The sequence below is a fragment of the Procambarus clarkii genome, chromosome 16 (assembly GCF_040958095.1).
Source record: "Procambarus clarkii isolate CNS0578487 chromosome 16, FALCON_Pclarkii_2.0, whole genome shotgun sequence".
Taxonomy (NCBI): domain Eukaryota; kingdom Metazoa; phylum Arthropoda; class Malacostraca; order Decapoda; family Cambaridae; genus Procambarus; species Procambarus clarkii.
Window position 1 is genome coordinate 44,742,775 of NC_091165.1, and position 23,003 is coordinate 44,765,777.

Here is a 23,003-nt window from a genome sequence, read left to right on the forward strand (position 1 = left end):
CAACCCCCACTACCACACCACCACTACAACACCACCACTACCACCACTACATTGAGGGTGAAAATGGATATAGGAAAGTGAGCTTCAAGGTAATATACTCAAACAATGATGGGATTACCAATAAAACAAGTTAACTGGCAGAAAGGGCACAAGAAGAAAACCCAGATGTAATAGGACTCACGGAAACAAAATTGTCAGGAGTCATAACAGACACTGTGTTTCCAAAGGACTACTATACCTGGTTGGTACCTGGTTGATGGGGTTCTGGGAGTTCTTCTACTCCCCAAGCCCGGCCCGAGGCTAGGCTTAACTTGCGAGAGTTTGGTCCACTAGGCTGTTTGGAGCGGCCTGCAGGCCCACATACCCACTACAGCCCGGTTGGTCCGGCACTCCTTGGAGGAATAAATCTAGTTTCCTCTTGAAGATGTCCACAGTTATTCCGGCAATATTTCTTATGCTTGCTGGGAGGACGTTGAACAACCGCGGACCTCTGATGTTTATACAGTGTTCTCTGATTGTGCCTATGGCACCTCTGCTCTTCACTGGTTCTATTCAGCATTTTCTTCCATTTCATTCACTCCAGTACGTTGTTATTTTACTGTGTAGATTTGGTACTTGGCCCTCCAGTATCTTCCAGGTGTATATTATTTGATATCTCTTATCTTCTTTCTAGTGAGTACATTTGGAGGGCTTTCAGACGATCCCAATAGTTTAGGTGCTTTATTGCGTCTGTGCGTGCTGTGTATGTTCTCTGTATTCACTCTATTTCAGCAACCTCTCCTGCTCTGAAGGGGGGAAGTGAGTACTGAGCAGTACTCAAGACGGGACAACAAAAGTGACTTGAAGAGTACAACCATTGTGATGGGATCCCTGGATTTGAAAGTTCTCGTAATCCATCCTATCATTTTTCTGGCTGTCGCAATATTTGCTTGGTTATGCTCCTTAAACGTTAGGTCGTCAGACATTATTATTCCCAAATCCTTTACATGCTGTTTTCCTACTATGGGTACATTTGATTGTGTTTTGTACTCTGTATTATGCTTAAGGTCCTCATTTTTACCGTACCTGAGTACCTGGAATTTATCACTGTTAAACATCATGTTATTTTCTGATGCCCAGTCGAAAACTTTATTAATATCAGCTTGAAGTTTTTCAGTGTCTTCAGCCGAGATAATTTTCATACTGATTTTTGTGTCATCTGCAAAGGATGATACGAAGCTGTGACTTGTATTTTTGTCTATATCTGATATGAGAATAAGGAAAAGCAGCGGTGCAAGGACTGTACCCTGAGGTACAGAGCTTTTAACTGCACTTGGACTAGATTTTATATGGTTGACCGTTACTCGCAGAGTCCTGTTTGACAGAAAACTGAGTATCCAGCGTCCTACTTTACCGGTTATTCCCATTGACTTCATTTTGTGTGCTATCACGCCATGGTCACATTTATCGAAAGCCTTTGCGAAGTCCGTGTATATCACATCAGCATTCTGTTGTTCTTCTAATGCCTCGGTGACTTTGTCGTAGTGCTCAAGTAGCTGTGAGAGGCACGATCTTCCCGCTCGAAATCCATGTTGGCCTGGGTTGTGAAGGTCATTGGTCTCCATGAAATGGGTGACCTGACTCCTAATCACTCTCTCAAATACTTTTATGATGTGCGATGTTAGTGCAACTGGTCTATAATTCTTTGCCAATGCTTTGCTCCCTCCCTTGTGTAGAGGGGCTATGTCTGCTACTTTAAGTGCATCTGGTATCTCCCCCGTGTGCAAGCTCTTCCTCCACACTATACTGAGTGCCTGTGTTACCGGCACTTTGCATTTCTTTATAAATATTGAATTCCATGAGTCTGGACCTGGGGCCGAGTGCATGGGCATGTTTTCAATTTCTCTTTCAAAATTTAGTGCGCTCGTGTTGATATCAATTATATTTACAGGGGTTTGAATATCCCCCATAAAGAAATTGTCTGGATCTTCCACTTTCATGTTGTTTATTGGAGTGCTAAACATGTCCTCATACTGCTTTTTTAGGATTTCACTAATTTCTTTGTCATCCTCCGTGTATGAACCTTCACTTGTACGAATAGGTCCAATACTGGCAGTGGTTTTTGCTTTTGATTTCGTATATGTGAAGAAATAGTTTGGATTTTTCTTTATTTCCTGAATTGCATTCTGTTCTAACTGCCTTTCTTCAGTTTCATATGAGTGTTTCAATTTCCGCTCGATTTCTTCAATCTCCCTATTTAAATTATTCCTTCTTTGACGGGAAATTCGTGTCTTCATAAGCAGTTTCGTAATTTTTTTTCTGCGTTTATAGTGTCGTCTGCGTTCTCTTTCTACGTTGGATCTCTTTCTGGCTTTCCTCATGTTTCAGACATACTTGATACGCTTCCGAAGTCAGTTTTTCTATTCCTTCTGTAGGACTTGAATTACTTAGAACAGTTTACCATGGAATGTTTGTAAGTTCCCTGTTTATTATCTCCCAGTCTATCCTTTTATTATTATAATTGAATTTACTGAATAGCCCCTCTCGCTTTATCAACGTTTTAGGTCTATTCTGAGTATTGATGGTCGTTTGCACTTCAATGAGCTTGTGATCTGAGTATGTGGTATCTGATATCGTAATGTCTCTGATAATGTCTTCATTGTTCGTAAAGACCAGATCTAAAATATTTTCATTTCTCGTTGGCTCCAATATCTGCTGATTGAGTGAAAATTTTTCACAGAATCTAAATAGTTCTCTAATCTGTGGTTGGTTAGGTCCTGCTAGATTTCTTGGTATAATATTATTGTTTGCTATTTTCCACCTGAGACTAGGCAAGTTGAAGTCACCTAGGAAGATAACATCAGGTATCGGGTTCTCCAAATTATCAAGGCTATTCTCAATTTTGTTTATCTGTTCTGTGAATTCCTCAGCCGTTGCATCTGGCGGTTTGTATATTAGAATAATCACTAAATTTATTTTCTCTATTTTTAATCCCAGTACCTCTACCACCTCATTTGTAACGTTTAGGAACTTCGAGCATACAAGGTCTTCCCTAATATACAGACCCACTCCTCCATGTGACCTAATTTTCCTATCACACCTGTATAGGTTATATCCTGGAATCCAGATCTCACTGTCCAACAATTCCCCTGCATGGGTTTCTGTGAAAGCTCCAAATACTGCATTTGACTCCGTGAGGAGGCCATTTATGAACTGTACTTTGTTGTTTGTTCTTGTTTTCAGTCCTTGTATATTGGCAAAGATCAATGAGGTTACTATATTAGTGATAGTTTGAATGGGAGACTTTTTCGGCAAGCCCATTATGCGTGGACATAATGAGTTTGTTCTGACCAGTACTGATTGTTGTAGGGCAGTTGCCTGTCGTAGTTGTAGTTCCCTTTCGGTGTGTAATTGTATCTGTAATTCTGGAATGCAAGTGGATCTGGCATCCAGATCCACTTCCTGAATCCTGGATCATCCAGATCTAGGACTGGAGTTTTGATGAGATGGAGATTCCGGGCTGTGACGGGTTCAGAGAATACATAACAGGAACTATACCAATGGGTGGACCTAAGATAATAGTGGCAGTCATTTACAACTGTCCCATAAATGACAGAAGACCCAGACAGGAGTTTGATAGGAACAACATGACATCCAATAATATAATAGAGAGCAGCAGCTTCAGGTGCCTGTAGGAATGGCTCAAGACTCTTAATCATGGGCGATTTCAACCATGGAAAGAAAGACTGAGAGAATAAGGACCCACACCGGTAGTGTAGACACATGGAGAGCTAAGCTCTTGGAAGTGGCAACAAGGAACTTTCTGAGCCAGCACGTCAGGGAATCCACAAGAGTGAGAGGCAATGATGAACCAGCCAGACTCGACTTGATATTCACCCTGAATGAGTCAGAAATAAGGGATGTCAAGGTTGAAATCCACATAGGATTGAGTGACCACAGTGTATTGACATTTGAGTACTTGGTGGAGGTAGGGATAACCTATCCAAGGATGCTCCGTGGCAGTGACCATTTCCCCATCCTTGTTACCTTTTTCTCTTTTCACCCTCCCCTCTCCTTCCCTAGGTGGCAGTTTGCTATGACAGACTGGAACCTATATACCCTCAGTGCTGCTCTCTCTGGCCTCTCCCTCACTCTCTCCTTTTTCATGACACAGTCTTCGATGCTGCCCTCCGCTCTATTACTCGCTCTTCCTCTCGGGGCCCACGGAAGTGCGTTCCCTGGTGGAATGCGGACTGTGCTCGGGCTGTCCGCTGTAAGCGTGCAGCCTGGAAGAGACACCGCCGCCGGCAGACGGCCGATTCTTTTCTTTTATTTCGGAAGGCGAGTGCGGTGGCCCGTAGGGCCATCCGTACGGCTAAACGTGAATGTTGGGCGTCCTATGTCTCCACCATCACGTCCGAAACTCCTCTGCCACAGATCTGGAAGCATATCCGCAAGATAGCGTGTAAGTTTGTTCCCGATGTCTCACCGGTCCTTCACCTCCGTGGTACTCTTGTGGCGTACCCATTGCAGGTCGCTACCGATGTGGGTTGCTACTTTTCTTCTGTTAGTTCTGGTTTTCATCTTCCCCAATCTTTCCTTCTTCGTAAACCTGTCCTTGAATCTTGTCCTGTAGATTTCTGTACTCATCTTCATCTACCCTATAACGATCTCTTCTCTCTCTGAACTTCGGTCTGCCCTGGCCCTCTGCAGTTCTACGGCGGCGGGCTCCGATGGCATTCATAATGAGATGCTTCGCCATCTCTCTCCATGCACGTCTCGGTATTTACTGGGTCTGTATAATCGGATCTGGGAGTCGTCGTCTGTCCCTGGGGACTGGGTCGATGCCGTTGTTCTCCCTGTTAGCAAACCAGGGTCTTTGGGAACATCCCCTAAGGACTTTTGCCCTTACAAGTTGTGTCTGCAAACTGTGACTCATACGTCACAGTTTGTGACGTATGAGGCTGTGACTCATACGTGAGGCTGCGAGCAGCCGCGTCCAACAGCCTGGTTGATCAGTCCAGCAACCAGAAGGCCTGGTCGACGACCGGGCCGCAGGGACGCTAAGCCCCGGAAGCACCTCAAGGTAACCTCAAGGTACGGTTAACGTTCGTCTGATGTGGTTTTTAGAACACAATCACCACCTCTCTCCCTTCTCAACTTGGTTTCCGCAAATGCCGCGGCTAGTTTATTGTGCACCCCATACTCATCCTGTGAGCGGTAGCGCAAAAGCATTACAGAGGGCACAAAAGGTCTTTATCAAACCTCATCTTAGATTATTTCATAACCAATTTCATCTATCCTTCACACCTTATAGTTACAATGTAAGCTAGTTACAGAGAAAGTGCTATTTCAAGAGCTACATATTTACAGTAAGTCATCATACATTAATGGTAGGTCTTATCGCTAATACATAATAGTTTGACCAATGGGGACATTACAGAGTCATAGGGGAGCTTCTGTTTATTATTAGTCCTAACAATACACTACTTGTTTCTGAATCTCATATATCGTTCATCTACTGGAAGCGAAATGTGGATACAATGCAAGGATTTCAGGTAATTTATCCATGGTAATATGATAGGTTGCCATATCGAACAGAGTGAGCTTAGATTTATCTCTAAATGGCTCAATTTTACTACAATCCAAGATATAGTGTTAGTGTGTGTCCCTGTCTTTGTCCACACACTTTACACTTTACTTCATCTAGATCCCCATATAAGCCGAACTGCCAGAGATACTTGTAGCCAAGTCTTATATGAGCTGTGACAACATCTGTTAGTCTACTGACTTTGTTACTTGCCCCATACACATGTTTTACTTCACACATTTCATTGTGATGAACAATGGACCTGCTAGTTCCAGTTTGCACAGTTCTACTTTCTTCAAATTCATCCAGGAGTTCTCGTCTAATGACACTTTTAAGGGACCTAGTTGATAACTCAAGATTCCGTTCAATACTGTCTTTATTTACTGCAGCCATAGCAAGGGCGTCAACCCGCAGCACAACAAATGTCCTGGTGAACTTGGAGGTCTATATTCATACTGCTTTTGCTGCGAAGACCTCGGTTGTGGCCGTCCTTTTTGACCTGGAAAAGGCTTACGACACCACTTGGCGATATCATATTCTATCCCAGCTTCATTCTTTTGGCCTTCGTGGACATCACCCTCTCTTTCTCCGCAGCTTCCGCTCTCGTCGTTCCTTTTGGGTGAGATTTGGTACCTCTCTCTCTCTCTCTCTGCCTCTTTTCAGCAATACGAAGGTGTGCCCCAGGGTAGTGTTTTGAGCACTATAATCTTTCTGGTTGCTCTCAATGGTCTTCTTTCCTCTCTTCCTTCAGGTGTCTTCTCCGCTCTTTTTGTCGACGATCTTACCCTTTGCTGTCAGGATGATGATTCGTCTCTCCTTCAACGCCGGCTTCAACTTGCGACTGATGCCTTGTCGTCTTGGCCCACTGATCATGGCTTCAGGTTTTCTACATCTACGACTTGTGCTATGACTTTTACTCGGAAGTGTCGTTCTTTGTCCTTCTTTGTCGCTTTATGGTTACCCTATTGTGTACAAGGATTCCGCTAATCTTTTGGGGTTGATTTTTGACACTCGTTTGTCTTGGTCGCCCCATATCTCTTACCTCCGTGTTGAATGCTCTAGGCCTAAACCCTCCTTCGGGTATTGTCCCATACTTCTTGGGGAGCGGATAGGCGCACTCTACTCGCTTTACATTCCTCTCTCGTCCTGTCTAAGCTTGATTATGGTTGCCCTGCTTACTCGTCTGCTTCTCCTTCTACTCTTCGTCGTCTTGATGCTTTGCACCATACTGAGTTGCGCCTTTCATTCGACTCTCGTCCTTAGCTTGTATCTTTACACTGGCTTCCTATCTCTCCAGGCCCGCCGTGATCGCTACTGTCATTACAATCTTGCGCGGTCCTTGCAACATCCTTCTTCTCACCTCTGTCATGCTTTACCCCTCCTGCAGTTTCTGCTCCTCTTCATCACCTCCCTCTTTCTGTCCGGTTATCTCGCTTACAGGATTCTCTTTCAGTTCGTATTTCTATTGTTTCTACTCGTGTTGTTCCTTCTTTCCCCCGTGGAGAGTCCCCCTTCCGCAGTTTTGTACATCACTAAAGCTTTTACCCTTCCTATGGGTCTAAAACGCCTTTTCCTTGTAGACTTTTCTTCTCACTCCCGCTCCGTTTCCGTCTTCACCGATGGGTCTAAGTCTGCAGACAGTGTTGGCTACTCTGTTGTTTTTCCTGATTGCACTTATATGTGTCGGTTACCTCCGGAGACTAGCATCTTCACATCGGAACTTTATGCTATTTTCTATGCTCTTCGTATCCTGCGTTCTCGTTGTCACTCTTCCTTTGTCATTGTTGTTGACTCTCGTAGTGCCCTCATGGCTCTCGGCTCTTTTAATCCGGTTCATTCAGTTGTTGTCGAGATCCATCATTGGCTGTTTCTTGTTCACAGTAAATTTAAGTTAGTTGAGTTTTGTTGGGTTCCCAGCCATATTGGTGTCGCTTTAAATGAGCCTGCGGATGCTGCCACCAGGGAAGCTGTCCGCTCTTGTCCCATCTCTCATTAAGGTATTCCTTATTCCGACTTTTACCCAGTTATCCATTCCTCCATCCTTACCCGTTGGCAGGCTTATTGATCGTCTGTTACTGGTAACAAACTGCGTACTCTTAAATGTTGTGTGTCCTCGTGGCCGTCCTCCTACCACTGTAACCGGCGATGGGAAATGGCTCTGGCAAGGTTGCATATTGGCCATAAGCGCCACCCTGTTCTTTATTGTCCTAACTGCATTGTCCCTCTTACGGTCGTGCATATCCTTGTTGAATGTCGTGACTTCCTGGACGAGCATGTGTCTTGTTTTCAGACCGTCCCTCAAGCTCGCTTGGCCCTCGATAGTATTATTGGTGACTCAGATACTTTTGATATCATTCGCCTAATGCGTTTCTGTTCTCGTATTGGCATCCTTGGTGATATTTAGCGCCCACTGATTATCCTGCACATTTGATGGTGCTACATAGCCTTAATGGTTTGGTGCCTTCTTTTGATAATTACTTACTTCTGTGAGCAGGTTTGGGACCAGCCCCTCAATTATTTTCCGCGTATAGATTATTATGTATCTCTCCCGCCTGCGCTCAAGGGAATACAGATTTAGGCTCTTTAGTCAGTCCCAGTAGTTTAGATGTTTTACTGAGTGGATTCTAGCAGTAAAGGATCTCTGCACGCTCTCCAGGTCAGCAATTTCTCTAGCTTTGAAACGGGCTGTCATTGTGCAGCAGTACTTCACTCTAGAGAGCACAAGCGTTTTGAAAAGTATCATCATCGGGGTAGCATCTCTAGTGTGAAAAGTTCTTGTTATCCAACCTGTCATTTTTCTTGTAGTTGTGACGGCTACTTTGTGTTCTTTAAAGGTAAGGTCTTCCTACCTGAGTACACCCAGACCACAGTACACCACAACTAGTACACCACAACTAGTACACCACAACTAGTACACCACAACTATCACACCACAACTAGTACACCACAACTAGTACACCACAACTAGTACACCACTACCACCACACCACAACTAGTACACCACTACCACCACAACTAGTACACCACTACTACCACACCACAACTAGTACACCACTACTACCACACCACAACTAGTACACCACAACTACCACACCACAACTAGTACACCACTACTACCACACCACAACTAGTACACCACTACTACCACACCACAACTAGTACACCACTACTACCACACCACAACTAGTACACCGCTACTACTACCACACCACAACTATTACACCACTACTTCCACACCACCACTAGTACATCACTACTACCACACCACTACTTCCACACCACAACTATTACAAAACTACTTCCACACCACCACTAGTACACCACTACTACCACACCACCACTAGTACAATACTACTACCACATCACAAATAGTACACCACTACTACCACAACACAACTAGCACATCACTACTACCACACCACATCTAGTACACCACTACTTTCGACCCCACAACTATTACACCACACCACCACCACAATACCACCACTATAACACCACACTAACATGCACATTGCAACCACAAACACCATCAATCATTACCACGAACTGTGACCATCACTCACCACTGCCACCAACCACAATAACCAACCACCACTACCACCAACCACAACTCACCGAAAACAAAAACCACCACCACCACGGATTCTCCATTAAGTGAAAAAAATTCATACAAATTATGATCCTGTTTTATTTTACTAAATGTAGAAATATTTTATATTTCTACATTTATTTATATATATAGCAAAGCAATACCAAAAACTACGTTTATGAAACATTTAAGATTGCCACAAGCTTTCAATTTTTTTTAGCTAACGTTTCATGCAATACGTTTTGGAAACTTATTTACATCCACGCCAAATTAACGCTTCTAATGCGAGAAAACAAACGTTGCCACTACTTTCCAGATACGTTGTGGCAACTATAAATTGTTTCCTGGATTCAAGTGTAACTATGCGTGTGGGGGTAGTTATGTAATGATCTCTCAACTCATCATTAACGACTCTTTATTTTAATAGGGTTAATTTCACATCTAGCTGTATTTTGAAAGGTGGAGTAAAATTGCAATGCTTAGACAGGGAATCCATATATGAGTGTATTTGTTCTAAGTAATGCTGCCGAAAATTACTCAATAAACCTACCCCCTCCCTGTTCAGCTCGTTGTTGCCGTGAGGGGGGCTTGGTGGGCGGCTGCCGGACTGTGATGCTCCTTGAGACAGTCCTCTGTCCTTCTTTGGTCTTGTGCTCCTGCTGTTGTCCTCTCTAATTGTGCTGAACGACTTTTTCTTTTCCTTCTGTTTCGTTTTTCTCCCCCCTGTTCTCCTATATGCTTGTCGTTTCCTGCCAACTTTTTGCTTGTTTTGGTTATTCCTTTGAACTACTTCTATTTTCACGCCCAGGTGCTTGAGGAAGCATACTCTTGCACCCGTAGAACTGTAGTACCCAACGTCTCGAGCGAGGGGAACCTTTTATTGTTAATCCCCCTTTCGTCACTGAACCCGATCTCGACGGACGGACTGTTCTTAAGGTGTCGTTTGTGGGGCGTATACTCACGACGCTCCCCTAGGGGGCCCCGGCATGATTGGTGATAGCTTCTTGTTGGGTGTCCTGCCTCTAATTGTGGCTCCATGGTGGGTATGGAGGCATATTCGTGGATGAAATTGTCTCTCTTCGTATTTATGTCGTTGAATGTTTCTCTTGTACCCTCTCAGGCTCATGTGGTGGGCGACCAAGCCCCCGAGTCGGACTGTATTGGAAGCCCGGGCTCTGTAGCCTCCGCTGCATTGGGCCCCGACCTTGCTCCTCCTTTGACCCTCCTGACTTCTTCCCTTGGCTCCCCTCCCTCCTCTGTGGTTGGGTCGAGCCTCAAGCCCCCAGTGGTTACCACTTCATCCCCTGGCACGGCCAAGTCTCTCGTTGTGACTACTGCGCCTTTTCACCCCTCTCTCCCTGGGGGTTCTCAATGCCGTCCGCGCCACGGCTGCACTCGCTAGATCCTTTCCCGTACTGATGGGTATCAGGCCTTGTTTGGTCCCACTTCATCGGCCAAATGCTTTGATCTTCTCCCTCTTGGTTCTATGCCTCCTGACGATTTCTCCCTCCATCGGCATCTTATTGATTCTGTGGATGCCTCTGTTCCCTTCAACCCCACTCGTCTTGGTACACGTGTCATTGCTGCTCCTTCTCAGGATGCAGCTTCCCGCTTGGCTGCCTTATCCTGCCTTGGCGAGACCTCTGTTCGGGTCTCAAAGAACGCTTGGTTGAATGCCAGTATTTTAACGATTCTCCTCCTGCCCCATGTTGTGACCGGTGTTCGGAATCTGCAGGACTGCCACGATAATATTCGGGATATTCTCGATGCCCAGGGCCATTCTGTTCTCCAGGTTGACACGTTTACTCGTCCGCCTCGTGGTCGTCGCCGTCAACCCCTTCGGGTTGTGAAAACTACCTTTGATGGTAGGACCCTTCCACCCTCTGTTATTCTTGCTGGTGCCAGGTGCTCTGTCCAGGAGTACATTCCTTCTCCTAGGCTCTGTAACAAGTGCTGGAGGTTTGGGCATGGTGCCTTCCGCTGCTCTGGGACTATCTCTCTCTGTCCTTTGTGTGGGGGAAAGGTCACTCTAAGTCGGAGTGCACTTCTCCCCAGGCTCGCTGCCTCAACTGCGATGAGGCCCATCCTACCTTCTCCCGTGAGTGTATCCATTACAAGCTTGAGGCAGCCATCCTCAACTTGAAGCACCGGGAGCGTTTATCCTTTCCTGAGGCGAGGGGCCAGATTCGCCGGCTCTGCCTTATACTAACGTGTCTTATGCTCGCATGTTGCGCTCTTCCTCTCCTCGCCCTTCCCACCTTCCTCAGACTCACAACCGTTTCCGGTCCTTAGACCCTGATATGCCCACTGCCCCCTCCTCTGTTCCTTTGTGTTCTGTCCCGAAGGGTCCCCCTCTTGGTCCTCTGTCTGGGGTTCCTCTTCTTTCTACCTGGTCTGTCATGTCTTCTTCCTCGTCTCCCTCCGATCCTCCTTCCCGTCCTTCTCCTCCATCTATTGACTCTCCCCGCCACCTGTCAGTGCGGGCTGATGTCCATCGCTCTCCTAACGGCCGTCGTGTGTGCTCTTGTTCAGCTCCTCCTGTTGAGACGCTGGAATCCATTGCCAGTATATAGTTGCTGGGACACCTGTCTCTTTAAGTCAGAAACGTAAGCCTGGCTCCTCTCCTTCCTCCTCCCCGGCGGGTAAGAAGGCTTCGCTTTCTTCCTCGGCCCCTACTTCTGACTATTGCTCCTTCCCCTCCCATTTCGGTGGTTGTGCCCCCCCTGTTCTTGCTATGGAGGTTTCTTTGGCCCCCGCTTCCCTCTCGGTTGCTGCCCTTGCTGAGGTGCGCTCCCCTCTTTCTACTCCCCCTCTTCCTGCTGCTGTCCTTGACTGCTCCTCTCGGTTGTCTCCACCTCCTCCTCCTCCTCCTCCTCCTCCGGACCCCGCCTGTCCGCCTCTGGTCTGGTCTGTTCTCCCGCTTCCTTCCCTCCGTCTTTGCTCAGTTTACCCATGCCTCCTAACCCTGACTTTGCTGACCCTGATCTTCTTTAACGTGCTATGTTGCTCTTTCGCCTTTGTTTCTTCCTTGTTCTCTGTTGTTGTTCTTTTTCTTCTCGTCGATGTTTATTCTTCAATGGAATGTTCGGGGTTATTACGCCAATTTCCTTGAACTCCAACTTCTGATTTCGCGGTTTTCGCCCCTTTGTGTCTGTCTCCAGGAGCCGATGCTTGGTGCTCGTCCTGGTCGTTTTCGTGGCTATTCCTTTCTCTCCTCCCTCTCCAGCTGTTGCTGACGCTCCTAACTCTTCTACTCTCTTGATTTGCTCTGATGTTCCCTTTGTTCCTTTACTTTTTCCCTCGCCTCTCCATTGTTCTGCTGCTCGTATCTTTGTGGGGAAATGGTACACCGTTTGTTCCATTTATCTTCCCCCGAGTGTCCCGCTTTCTTTTCCTGATCTGAAACACCTACTGGACTTCTTGCCGGAGCCTGTGCTCCTGCTGGGTGATTTCAATTTTCGTCATTCCCTTTGGAGTGATGTTCTGACGAACCCCTGAGGTCGCCTTCTTGAGACGTTTATCCTCTCTTCCTCCCTGTCTCTTCTGAATTCTGGTGAGCCCACGCATTTGGACTCTCGGACTCGCATCCTTTCCTGTCTTGATCTTTTTCTTTGCTCGTCTTCATTTTACTTGGATTTCACGTGGCAGGTTTTTGATGACCTCCATGGCAGTGACCATTTCCCCATCCTTGTTACCTTTTTCTCTTTTCACCCTTCCCTCTCCTTCCCTAGATGGCAGTTTGCTAAAGCGGACTGGAACCTATTTACCCTCAGTGCTGCTCTCTCTGACCTCGGAGAGAGCAGCAGTGAGTGGCAGACAAATGGAATGCATTAGGCAGTGATGTGGTGGAGGCAGACTCCATACACAATTTCATATGTAGATAAGATAGAGTCCAGTATGGGCAGGAAACTGTATACCAGTTGAATGACCTATAAGAAGTGGAACCAAGGAGCCAAAGTTCAACCCCACGCAAGCACAACTAGGTAGGTAAAACTAGGAGAGTACACATACACACACTCCAATAGTAAATGCTCATAGCTGTCCACTCATTTTACCTAAATATAAACAGAGGACTTGTTAGTCTTATGCGTTTCACACACACACACACACACACACACACACACACACACACACACACACACACACACACACACACACACACACACACACACACAGCGTGAGTGGTTGAAAAATGGAATGCACTAGGCAGTGATGTGGTGGAGACCGACTCCATACAAAGTTTCAGGGGTAGATATGATAGAGCCCAATAGGCTCAGGAACCTGTACACCAGTTGATTGACAGTTGAGAGGCGTAACCAAAGAGCCAGAGCTCAACCCCCCGCAAGCGTAAATAAGCGAGTACAAATGGGTGAGTACGCACGCACGCACGCACACACACACACACACACACACACACACACACACACACACACACACATGGTATTACAAATAAAGCAGATGAACTTGGAGAATGGGTACTAGAGGAAAACCCAGACATAATAGCTCTCACAGAAACAAAGCTGACGAAAACAATAACAAATGCAGTGTTCCCACAGGACTATTATGTTATGAGGAAAAAGAGAGAAGGAAGAGGTGGGGATGGTGTAGCTCTGCTGGTAAGAAAAGGCTGGGATTTTCAGGAGTTGGTTGTTCAGGGATGTGAAGGTTTCAGTGACTACATGATAGGAACAATAACAACTGGAGGGCAAAAAATTATAGTCGTAGTCATATATAATACGCCACCAAACGACAAAAGACCCAGACAGGAATATGATAGAAACAATAAGGCCACCATTAACATAATAGAGAGAGCAGCTTCTGTTGCTAGCAGGAATGGATCTGGACTACTAATTATGGAAGACTTCAACCATGGAAAGATAGATTGGGAGAACAAAGACCCGCATGGAGGACCAGAAACATGGAGAGCTAAGCTGCTGGACGTGGCAACAAGAAACTTTCTAAACCAGCACATCAAGGATCCAACAAGAATGAGAGGAGAGGATGAACCAGCAATGCTTGATCTGATATTTACCCTAAATGAGTGTGATAGAAGTCAAGATGGAAGCGCCCTTGGGAATGAGTGATCACAGTGTATTGAACTTTGAGTACCTGGTAGAGCTAGGAATTACCCCCCCCCCCCCTCCAAAAAAAAAAAGAACTAGGAAACAAAAGGCTGGCATACCGAAAGGGAAATTATGAGATGAGAAGCTTCCTAAGGGAAATACCTTGGGACACAGACCTCAGAGCTAAGTCTGTACAAGATATGATGGACTATGTCACCCAAAAGTGTCACGAGGCAGTAAGCAGATACATCCCGGCCCAAAAGGAAAAATCCGAGAAGCAAAAGAAGAATCCATGGTATAATAGGGCATGTATGGAAGCAAAGAAACTGAACAAAAGGGCGTGGAGGAACTTCCGAAACAGAACACCAGAAAGCAGAGAGAGATACCAGAGAACCAGGAATGAGTATGTCAGGGTGAGAAGAGAAGCAGAGAAAAGTTATGAAAATGATAAAGCAAACAAAGCCAAGACCGAACCAAAGCTACTCCACAGTCACATCAGAAGGAAAACAACAGTGAAAGAACAGGTAGTGGAACTTAGAACAGGCGAGTACAGGTATACAGAGAATGACAAAGAGGTGTGTGATGAACTCAACAAGAGGTTCCAAGAGGTCTTCACAACAGAACAAGGTGAGGTCACTGTGCTAGGAGAAAGGGAAGTAAACCAGGCGGCCTTGGAAGAGTTTGAAATTACGAGAGAGGAGGTCAAGAGACACCTGCTGGACCTGGATGTTAGAAAGGCTGTTGGTCCAGACGGGATCTCGCCATGGGTACTGAAAGAGTGTGCAGAGGAACTTTGCTTGCCACTCTCCATAGTGTATAGTAGGTCACTGGAGACCTACCAGAAATATGGAAGACGGCGAATGTGGTCCCAATATACAAAAAGGGCGACAGACAAGAGGCACTGAACTAAAGACCAGTATCCTTGACTTGTATACCATGCAAGGTGATGGAGAAGATCGTGAGAAAAAACCTGGTAGCACATCTGGAGAGAAGGGACTTCGTGACAAATCGACAACATGGGTTCAGGGAGGGTAAATCTTGCCTGACTGGCTAATTAGAATTTTATGACCAGGTAACACAGATTTAGCAAGAGAGGGCTGGGCGGACTGCATTTTCTTGGATTGTCGGAAAGCCTTTGACACAGTACCGCATAAGAGGCTGGTACATAAGCTAGAGAGACAGGCAGGTGTAGCTGGTAAGGTGCTCCAGTGGATAAGGGAGTACCTAAGCAATAGGAAGCAGAGAGTTACGGTGAGGGGTGAGACCTCCGATTGGCTTGAAGTCACCAGTGGAGTCCCACGGGGCTCTGTACTCGGTCCTATCTTGTTTCTGATATATGTAAATGATCTCTCGGAGGGTATAGATTCATTTCTCTCAATGTTTGCAGACGATGCCAAAATTATGAGAAGGATTAAGAGAGAAGAGAACTGTTTGAGGCTTCAAGAAGACCTAGACAAACTGCAGGAATGGTCGAACAAGTGGTTGTTGGAGTTTAACCCACCCAATTTAATATAATGAAAATAGGTGTAGGGAGCAGGAGGCCAAATACAAGGTATCATCTGGGAGAGGAAATTCTTCAGGAGTCAGAGAAAGAAAAAGACTTGAGAGTTGATATCACGCCAGACCTGTCTCCTGCAGCACATATCAAGAGGATAACATCAGCAGCATATGCCAGGCTGGCCAACATACGAACGGCATTCAGAAATTTGTGTAAAGAATCATTCAGAACTTTGTATACCACATATGTCAGGCCAATCCTGGAGTATGCAGCCCCAGCATAGAGTCCATATCTAGTCAAGGATAAGACTAAACTGGAAAAGGTTTAAAGATTTGCCACCAGACTAGTACCCGAGCTGAGAGGTATGAGCTACGAGGAGAGACTACGGGAATTAAACCTCACTTCGCTGGAAGACAGAAGAGCTAGGGGGGACATGATCACCACATTCAAGATTCTGAAGGGAATTGATAGGGTAGATAAAGACAGGCTATTTAACACAAGGGGCACACGCACAAGGGGGACACAGGTGGAAACTGAGTGCCCAAATGAGCCACAGAGATATAAGAAAGAACTTTTTTAGTGTCAGAGTGGTTGACAAATGGAATGCATTAGGAAGTGATGTGGTGGAGGCTGACTCCATACACAGTTTCAAGTGTAGATATGATAGAGCCCAGTAGGCTCAGGAACCTGTACTTTAGTTGATTGACCGTTGAGAGGCGGGGACCCAAGAGCCGGAGCTCAACCCCTGCAAGCACAACTAGGCGAGTACAACAAGGTGAGTACTCACACACACACACACACACACACACACACACACACACACACACACACACACACACACACACACACACACACACACACACACACACGCAGGCACACACACCGTTTAACATGGTTGACTATTGAGAGGTGGTTCCAAAGAGCTGAAGCTCAACCCACTCACAGACACAAATGTAAAACAAATACAAATAGTAAATACATACACACACACACACACATACACGTTCAAAACATGTTTAAACACACACACTCGGGCGCATGCACAAAAAAACATTCATCCTCTGAGAGGCGGGGCCCAAGAACTGAAGCTCAACCCCACTAAGCACAATTAGGGTTACACACCTCAAAGACTGATGTCTAACACTGATAATCACAATTAATCACTAATTTCAATGAATGGAAAAAGCATGTTCCCTGATAACACATCTGATAAGAACCACGGTTACATCAAGATCAAGTACGATAAGAAAGTGACCCTCCCTGTCAATAAGGAATCTACTGAAAAACATTATAAAGCCTTCCTCTAATAATTACCTTACCTTCGATCAGCACTTATCCTGTTTTATATCCCCTCCAAGTGTTTTATAGTCTAACTAGCATGGCACATTCCTCCTTGATAATTACCTCTCTTCTCCCAGGTACCGGGCGTACCTGGTGGCCAGCGAAGAACTGGGAACGTACGAGTACACCCCCTTGTACTGGAGGATCCTTACTGCCAGACTTGCCTTTATTGTCATATTCCAGGTAAGTCAGCTTCCTTGCAATTGTCATACAGGAAATGATACACCATTAACGATGTTTTAAGTAAATCACATCTGGGTATATTTTTGTCTGATGCCTATACACGAGCTTTTTTTTTGGGTGGTGTGTGTGTTCAGAACCTGGTGCTGAGCATAACCACGATGGTGGACTGGATCATCGCTGACGTGCCGGATGCTCTTAAGGTTAGTCACTATTCTCTGTTCATCGCTAATGTCCCCTATCCTCCCCCAGGATATAAGGGATCAACACTGATAACGCTAATTCTGCATGAACGGGATTTATTTAACGTTACTTGAGCATATTTTGTGCTCTCTGGGGTAAATTTTTCTCCATTGGATAGGTTTTGTCAGTTAAGATAACAAACAACCTGTCCTTCAGGAGAGGAAGAGGGGAAACCCTGGAGGTAATCACTGAAAAGGAGGTATGCGAGAAACAAAAGGTTTCAGGAGGTTTTTATATTAAAACTAGCGTAGAGACTAAGGTCGAACAATGAAAAGCAAGAGAATGTACTGAATAATATTGTAGACACAGTGGAAGAGGTGAAAAAAGTCCTTGGGGGGAGCAAGATTTGACCAATGTGGCTAGACCTGATCTCACCATGGCTGCCTGAGGGAGGATGTTGATGTACTCTGCCACCCGTTGTCTAAAATTTTTACTAAAAACCCTTGAGACAGTAAGTCTCCCAGATATCTGGAGAAAGGCAAATTTTTTCCCAATGTTTAAAAAAGGGACATAAAGGAGGCACTAAGCTACAGACCAGTGCCATTGAAAATATTCCATTTAAAGTGCCGGATAAAGTAGTCAGGCCGTGAAAGGTGGAGCATCATGAGAGGATCAACTTTGTGACAAAAATGCTGCATGGATTTAGAAATGGAAAATCATGCCTGTGAAACCTTACTCAGTTACATAACAAGGTTACTAAAATAAGACAGGAAAAGCAAGGTTAGGTAGATTGTATTTTTCTAGACTGACAAAAGGCATTTGACACTGTTTCCCATGAAAGACTGTTGTGCAAGACAGAGAACCAGGCTGGGATAATTAGGAAAACACTGGACTGGGTTAGGATGTTTCTGAAGGACAGAAATCAAAGAGTCAGTCAGAAAGGTTTCAAGCTGGAAGAGTGTAACAAGTGGGGTCCCTCTAGCCTCTGTCGTGGGACAACTGCTGTTCCTAATTTATGTGAACGACCTACCCGAGGAAGAGAGCTCAGACATGTCAATGTTTGCTGATGATGCAAAGCTAATGAGGAACGAGAAAACAGAGGAGAACTACAGAAAGTTAAGGAAGGACCTTGACAAACTCTAGGAGTTCAGTCCCAACAAGTTTAATGGGAAAGGGAGAGAGAGGAGACCAGTAAGCCTCTACACCATATATTGAAGGCAGCTACAGGAATCGGAAAGAGAGGAGGATCTGGGAGTGGATATAATTATGACACTCACACCAGAGGCACACACAAATGGGATAACATCGTCAGCATATGGGACACTGGAAAATATAGAAAATATTTTTTAGGAGCCTGAATCAGAACTCCTTCTAAGCTATATACACCACATTTCTTCGACCAATATTGGAATACACATCACCAGTATGAAATCCGCACCCTGTGAAACATAAGCCAAAATTTAAAAAGTGCAGAGGTTTGCAATAAAATTAGTGCCAGAGCTAAGAAGGGTAAACTACAAACAAAGGTTGATGGAACAGCCCTATCTCACAAGCCTATAGGATAGAAGGTTCAGAGGAGATGTGATCCTAACTTACAAGATACTCATGGGAATAGATAAGGTGGATAATGATAGCCTCTTCAGACTAAGAGAAAGCAGAACAAGAGAACACAAATGGAATCTGGAAATGCAAATGAGTCGAAGGGACGTAAGAAACTACTAATTCCCTGTATGGGTAGTTAACATGTTGAATGCTGTAGCAGAGGATGTTGTAAAAGACACTTCCATCCACAACTTTAAGGCCCGATTCGACAAAGAATTTGAAAGTCAGAGTAGTTACGTTGAAATGCAACAGGTACAAGGTTAGTAGGTAAGGCATAGAGAGCTAGACCTCACTCCCTCCTCCACCCCTCCTAAACATTGATAGTTAAGTACTGATATGTAAGGAATTCAAAACCAATACAAAATTAGTACTCTTACATGCTCCCTTTCCATGGTTAGTTTATGTTAAGGTTAGGTTAGGTTTTGTTAGGCGTGGTTACATTAATACGGTTTATTATTCTCAAACATGTGAAATATGAAATTTTAAGACTATTTGAGTATTCTCTAGAACTTCGTTTACATAAAACCAAATTCTTCAGACCGTTTCCAAGAAAACAAGTCAAGAATAGACTCTACATTTTAAACCATCAATTTATAATATCATAAAATTATAACTTGAGACTGTTCTTTATATAGGACAAAGGTTCACTTGTCAGTTGACAAGTAGACTATTATTGGAACTGTAATAGGCCTTCAGATAATAATATAAGTAATAATATAGATGATACTCGACATCACCTAGTTCAAGGGAAATAGGGGGTGGGAAATGATCTACCTTAAACTGTCTCTGCTACAAATCGCTGTGTCCCAGCAATGATGGCTCTGGTCTTCTGCTCCCTGGTCGGTCCCATTTGATCAGGTCCGGAATACACCAGGTCTTAAGGTGACTTGTATTACGTGTCTTTGCCATGCTCGGTCCCCAGAATGGCAGGTCCTACTTCTGGAGCTGAAGGCTGACCCTGCGCACATAGTCTCCCCTCACACACACCTGCAATGTAGACAAACTCTCGCAGTCTCGTTCACAGTGCCCCCCCCCCTTCTATCCTCCAGTGATCTTGATCATGTCACAGCAGCTCATACGTCGTATCGAGGTTTGGCACGCAGGGCTCTACACTGCCCTTCCAATGTCAGCGCCCTCCTCCGTCGAAGATCAGCAGCAAAGAGCGCTTGGCGCTCTTGCAACAACTAAGCTCTGCTTTCTTGTGCTCCCCTGGAGTCCACTAGTCTTCTCCAACGTCCGTAGTATGTTGTGGCTGCTTAAATGCACTGACCGAGGCTCCTTGACCTCCAATCTGGAGAGCATTGGTACCTGTTGACTGGTACATTACCTTACAAGGGGCTTATGGTCCTTTAGCACAAAGAAATCACAATAGCGTGAATTGTTTACTTATGCCTTTTAGGTTTGCAATATGGCGACCTGGGGGGCAATGCACCCACTAACGGGTTCAGGCGTCAGCTGCCTGACGATTAGCCAGGACGGGTCACATGACATGACCAATGGGAGCAGCGCCCACTGGGTGTGACGTCACCGATCAGCGGATGCCCATGGCGGTGAGCGCCGAGGGAGCAGAGAGTTTCACGGGCCGCCATAGAGCGCGGATGTTCGTCAGTGAGCTCTCCAGATTGGAGGTCAAGGGGCCTGGGCCAGTGGATTTAAGCAGCCTAAAACACTAAAATGATAAATTTAACTCCATATGATCACTCTTACTACCCTTCATATATATCGAAAGGTTCCCTGAACCTCTGAGAACGTACAGGATGTAGAGATCTGACTCTTACTGCTAGATTAGAGAAGATATAGGATGGGCCACTATAACAATAGTCGTAAATAAATGTTTATTTAGAACTATATGTACAATGTAATTTTACAATTGTAATTTTTGTACAATGTATTTGTTGCTGTTGCATAGAAGTCTAAGTTGCCAATTAAAATTAGTTTTTTTCTTTTTGTTAAACTACTTTATTTTGCGTTCATAAATGTGGTTAGCCAATACACCATTTGTATGCACATTGTATATTTATAAGTTTAAGTAATAAAAATATTAAGCAATAATTATAATTAAATTACTTCAAATAGTTGTCATGTGTGGTCAGACAACACAAATGTGACCCATATGGTCCCTGAGGGGGACCCTCATTTTGACATGCCTGCTGTAGATGTTTGGACTCTTATTGTCCCAGAGCTGACAACTTGATCCCCCCCCCCCCCATCCCTCCTAAATGCAAAAACTGGCATGGCAGACCGAAGAGTTCCAATGACAATTTTAAGCTTGGAACACAAGTGACCCAAAAAATTGAAGAGGGCAACAGAGTAGGGGCAATTAGGTTATCAGTGAAGAAACAATCGCACCTAGAAGTACAGAAACTGCCGACTCACTGAGAGAGAAGCACCCTCCCAGAGTTCCATGGGAGCCCACTGCTCGGGACACAAATGTCCCAGACATGGGACCTCTAATCCTCCAAGTGTCTGAGGTGTACAAAGCTATCATGTCATTTCCGCCAGGCTCAGCAGAGAGATACATTGGAGTAAGACACCAATGTACCTCAAGGAGGTGACAAACCCAGTTCTCGGCGAAGTTGCCGAAACACTACTGTCAGAGGTCACGAAGTTTGTCAACGACTGGCTCTCTTGGCTGATCCCAGATACAATTAAACCCTTCTTCTTTGGAGCATCCCTTTGTGCCCTTAAAAAAAATGGGGGTGGAGTCAGACCCATTGCCGTGGGTAACACACTTCGGCGCCTTGTTGCTAGGGCAGCTGTCAGAAAAATTAGCATAGACCCTACAACGATGCTTCGACCCCATCAACTAGGTTTTGGTGTCCCCCATGGCTGTGAAGCAGCAGCTCATGCAGCGCGAATCCATATTAAACACCTCCCAGAAAATATGTCATTAATTAAATTAGACTTTAAACATGCCTTCAACCAGGTAAAAAGGGATGTGGTACTGGAAGCAGTTTGAACAAGCTTTCCTTGTCTACTTCCCTTCGTTTCAGCAGGGTACAGTAGGGAATCGACATGTTGTTTGGGGAACATGAAGTTGTTTCAACAAAAGGTGTCCAGCAGGGAGACCCACTTGCCCCTTTCATTTTCTGCATGGCAGCTAAAGAGGTTACAAGCAGGTTGTCCAGCGAATTCAACATCTGGTTCCTGGACGATGGCACCCTGGCAGGGGACACAGGAATCCTTGCTAGGAGATCTTCAGCTATTGAAATCGAAGGGAGGGGATCTTGGCCTTACCCTAAACCCATCAAAGTGTGAGATCATCTCATCCAGCCAACCAATCATAGATACAGTACGAATCTTATTGCCAGGAGCCCCAGTGATCGCTCCCAATAACAGTGTGCTACTAGGGGCACCTCTGGGCTCGAACACCATTGAGGTAGTCCTCGAAGGAAAGCTGAACGACCTGAGAAGAATGGAGGAAAGAATAGGGGCTTTGGATGCTCACGATGCTTTGTACCTTCTCACAAGGTGCCTGGCTTTGCCCAGACTTACCTATTTACTCAGGTGTGCTCCCTCCTTCAACAGCCCCAAATTAATGGAATACGACTCGCTCCTAAAGTCAATAACTATGAAAGTGTTAAACCTCTCCCTGCAAGATGCCCAGTGGGGCCAAGCAACGCTCCCAGTTAGACTCGGGGTATAGGTATTCGCAAGGCGACACAGTTAGCATTGCCGGCATTCTTATCTTCGACCAGTGCTACAAGTGAATTAGTGAATGAAATACTACCAGAATACCTAAGGAACTACATTGGGATTCGTGATCCCAAATTTGCGGAAGAAGCTGGTCAGTGGGACACTCTTGCCAATCCACATCCTCGACCAACGTTCCCAAACGAAGGCAAACAGGTCAAATGGGATGCCTCATAGTGGAGCACATCGCCAAATCATTGCTGGAGGCAGCTTCTGGGAAGGACAGAGCGCGTCTCCTAGCTGTGCCAGTCCCCATGCCGAGGACTTCCTGTTGGCAGTCCCTAA

General features: G+C 45.3%; 1 protein-coding gene across 9 annotated transcripts in view; it reads left to right on the forward strand.

The window, feature by feature from the left end:
- LOC123760100 (anoctamin-1) overlaps window positions 1-17,919 on the forward strand; it is a 320,419-nt gene extending 302,500 nt beyond the window's left edge. For 6 of the 9 annotated variants that reach the window (XM_069325474.1, XM_069325478.1, XM_069325475.1 and 3 more), the window contains 2 exons: window positions 17,138-17,243; window positions 17,378-17,916. In XM_069325474.1, coding sequence (XP_069181575.1) covers window positions 17,138-17,243; window positions 17,378-17,557 — 286 coding nt within the window. In that variant the 3' untranslated portion in view covers window positions 17,558-17,916. Of the gene's footprint in view, window positions 1-17,137; window positions 17,244-17,377 lie in introns of all 9 variants that reach the window. The other 3 variants (XM_069325481.1, XM_069325482.1, XM_069325483.1) reach the window with 2 other exon arrangements.
- Window positions 17,920-23,003: the final 5,084 nt, after the last annotated feature.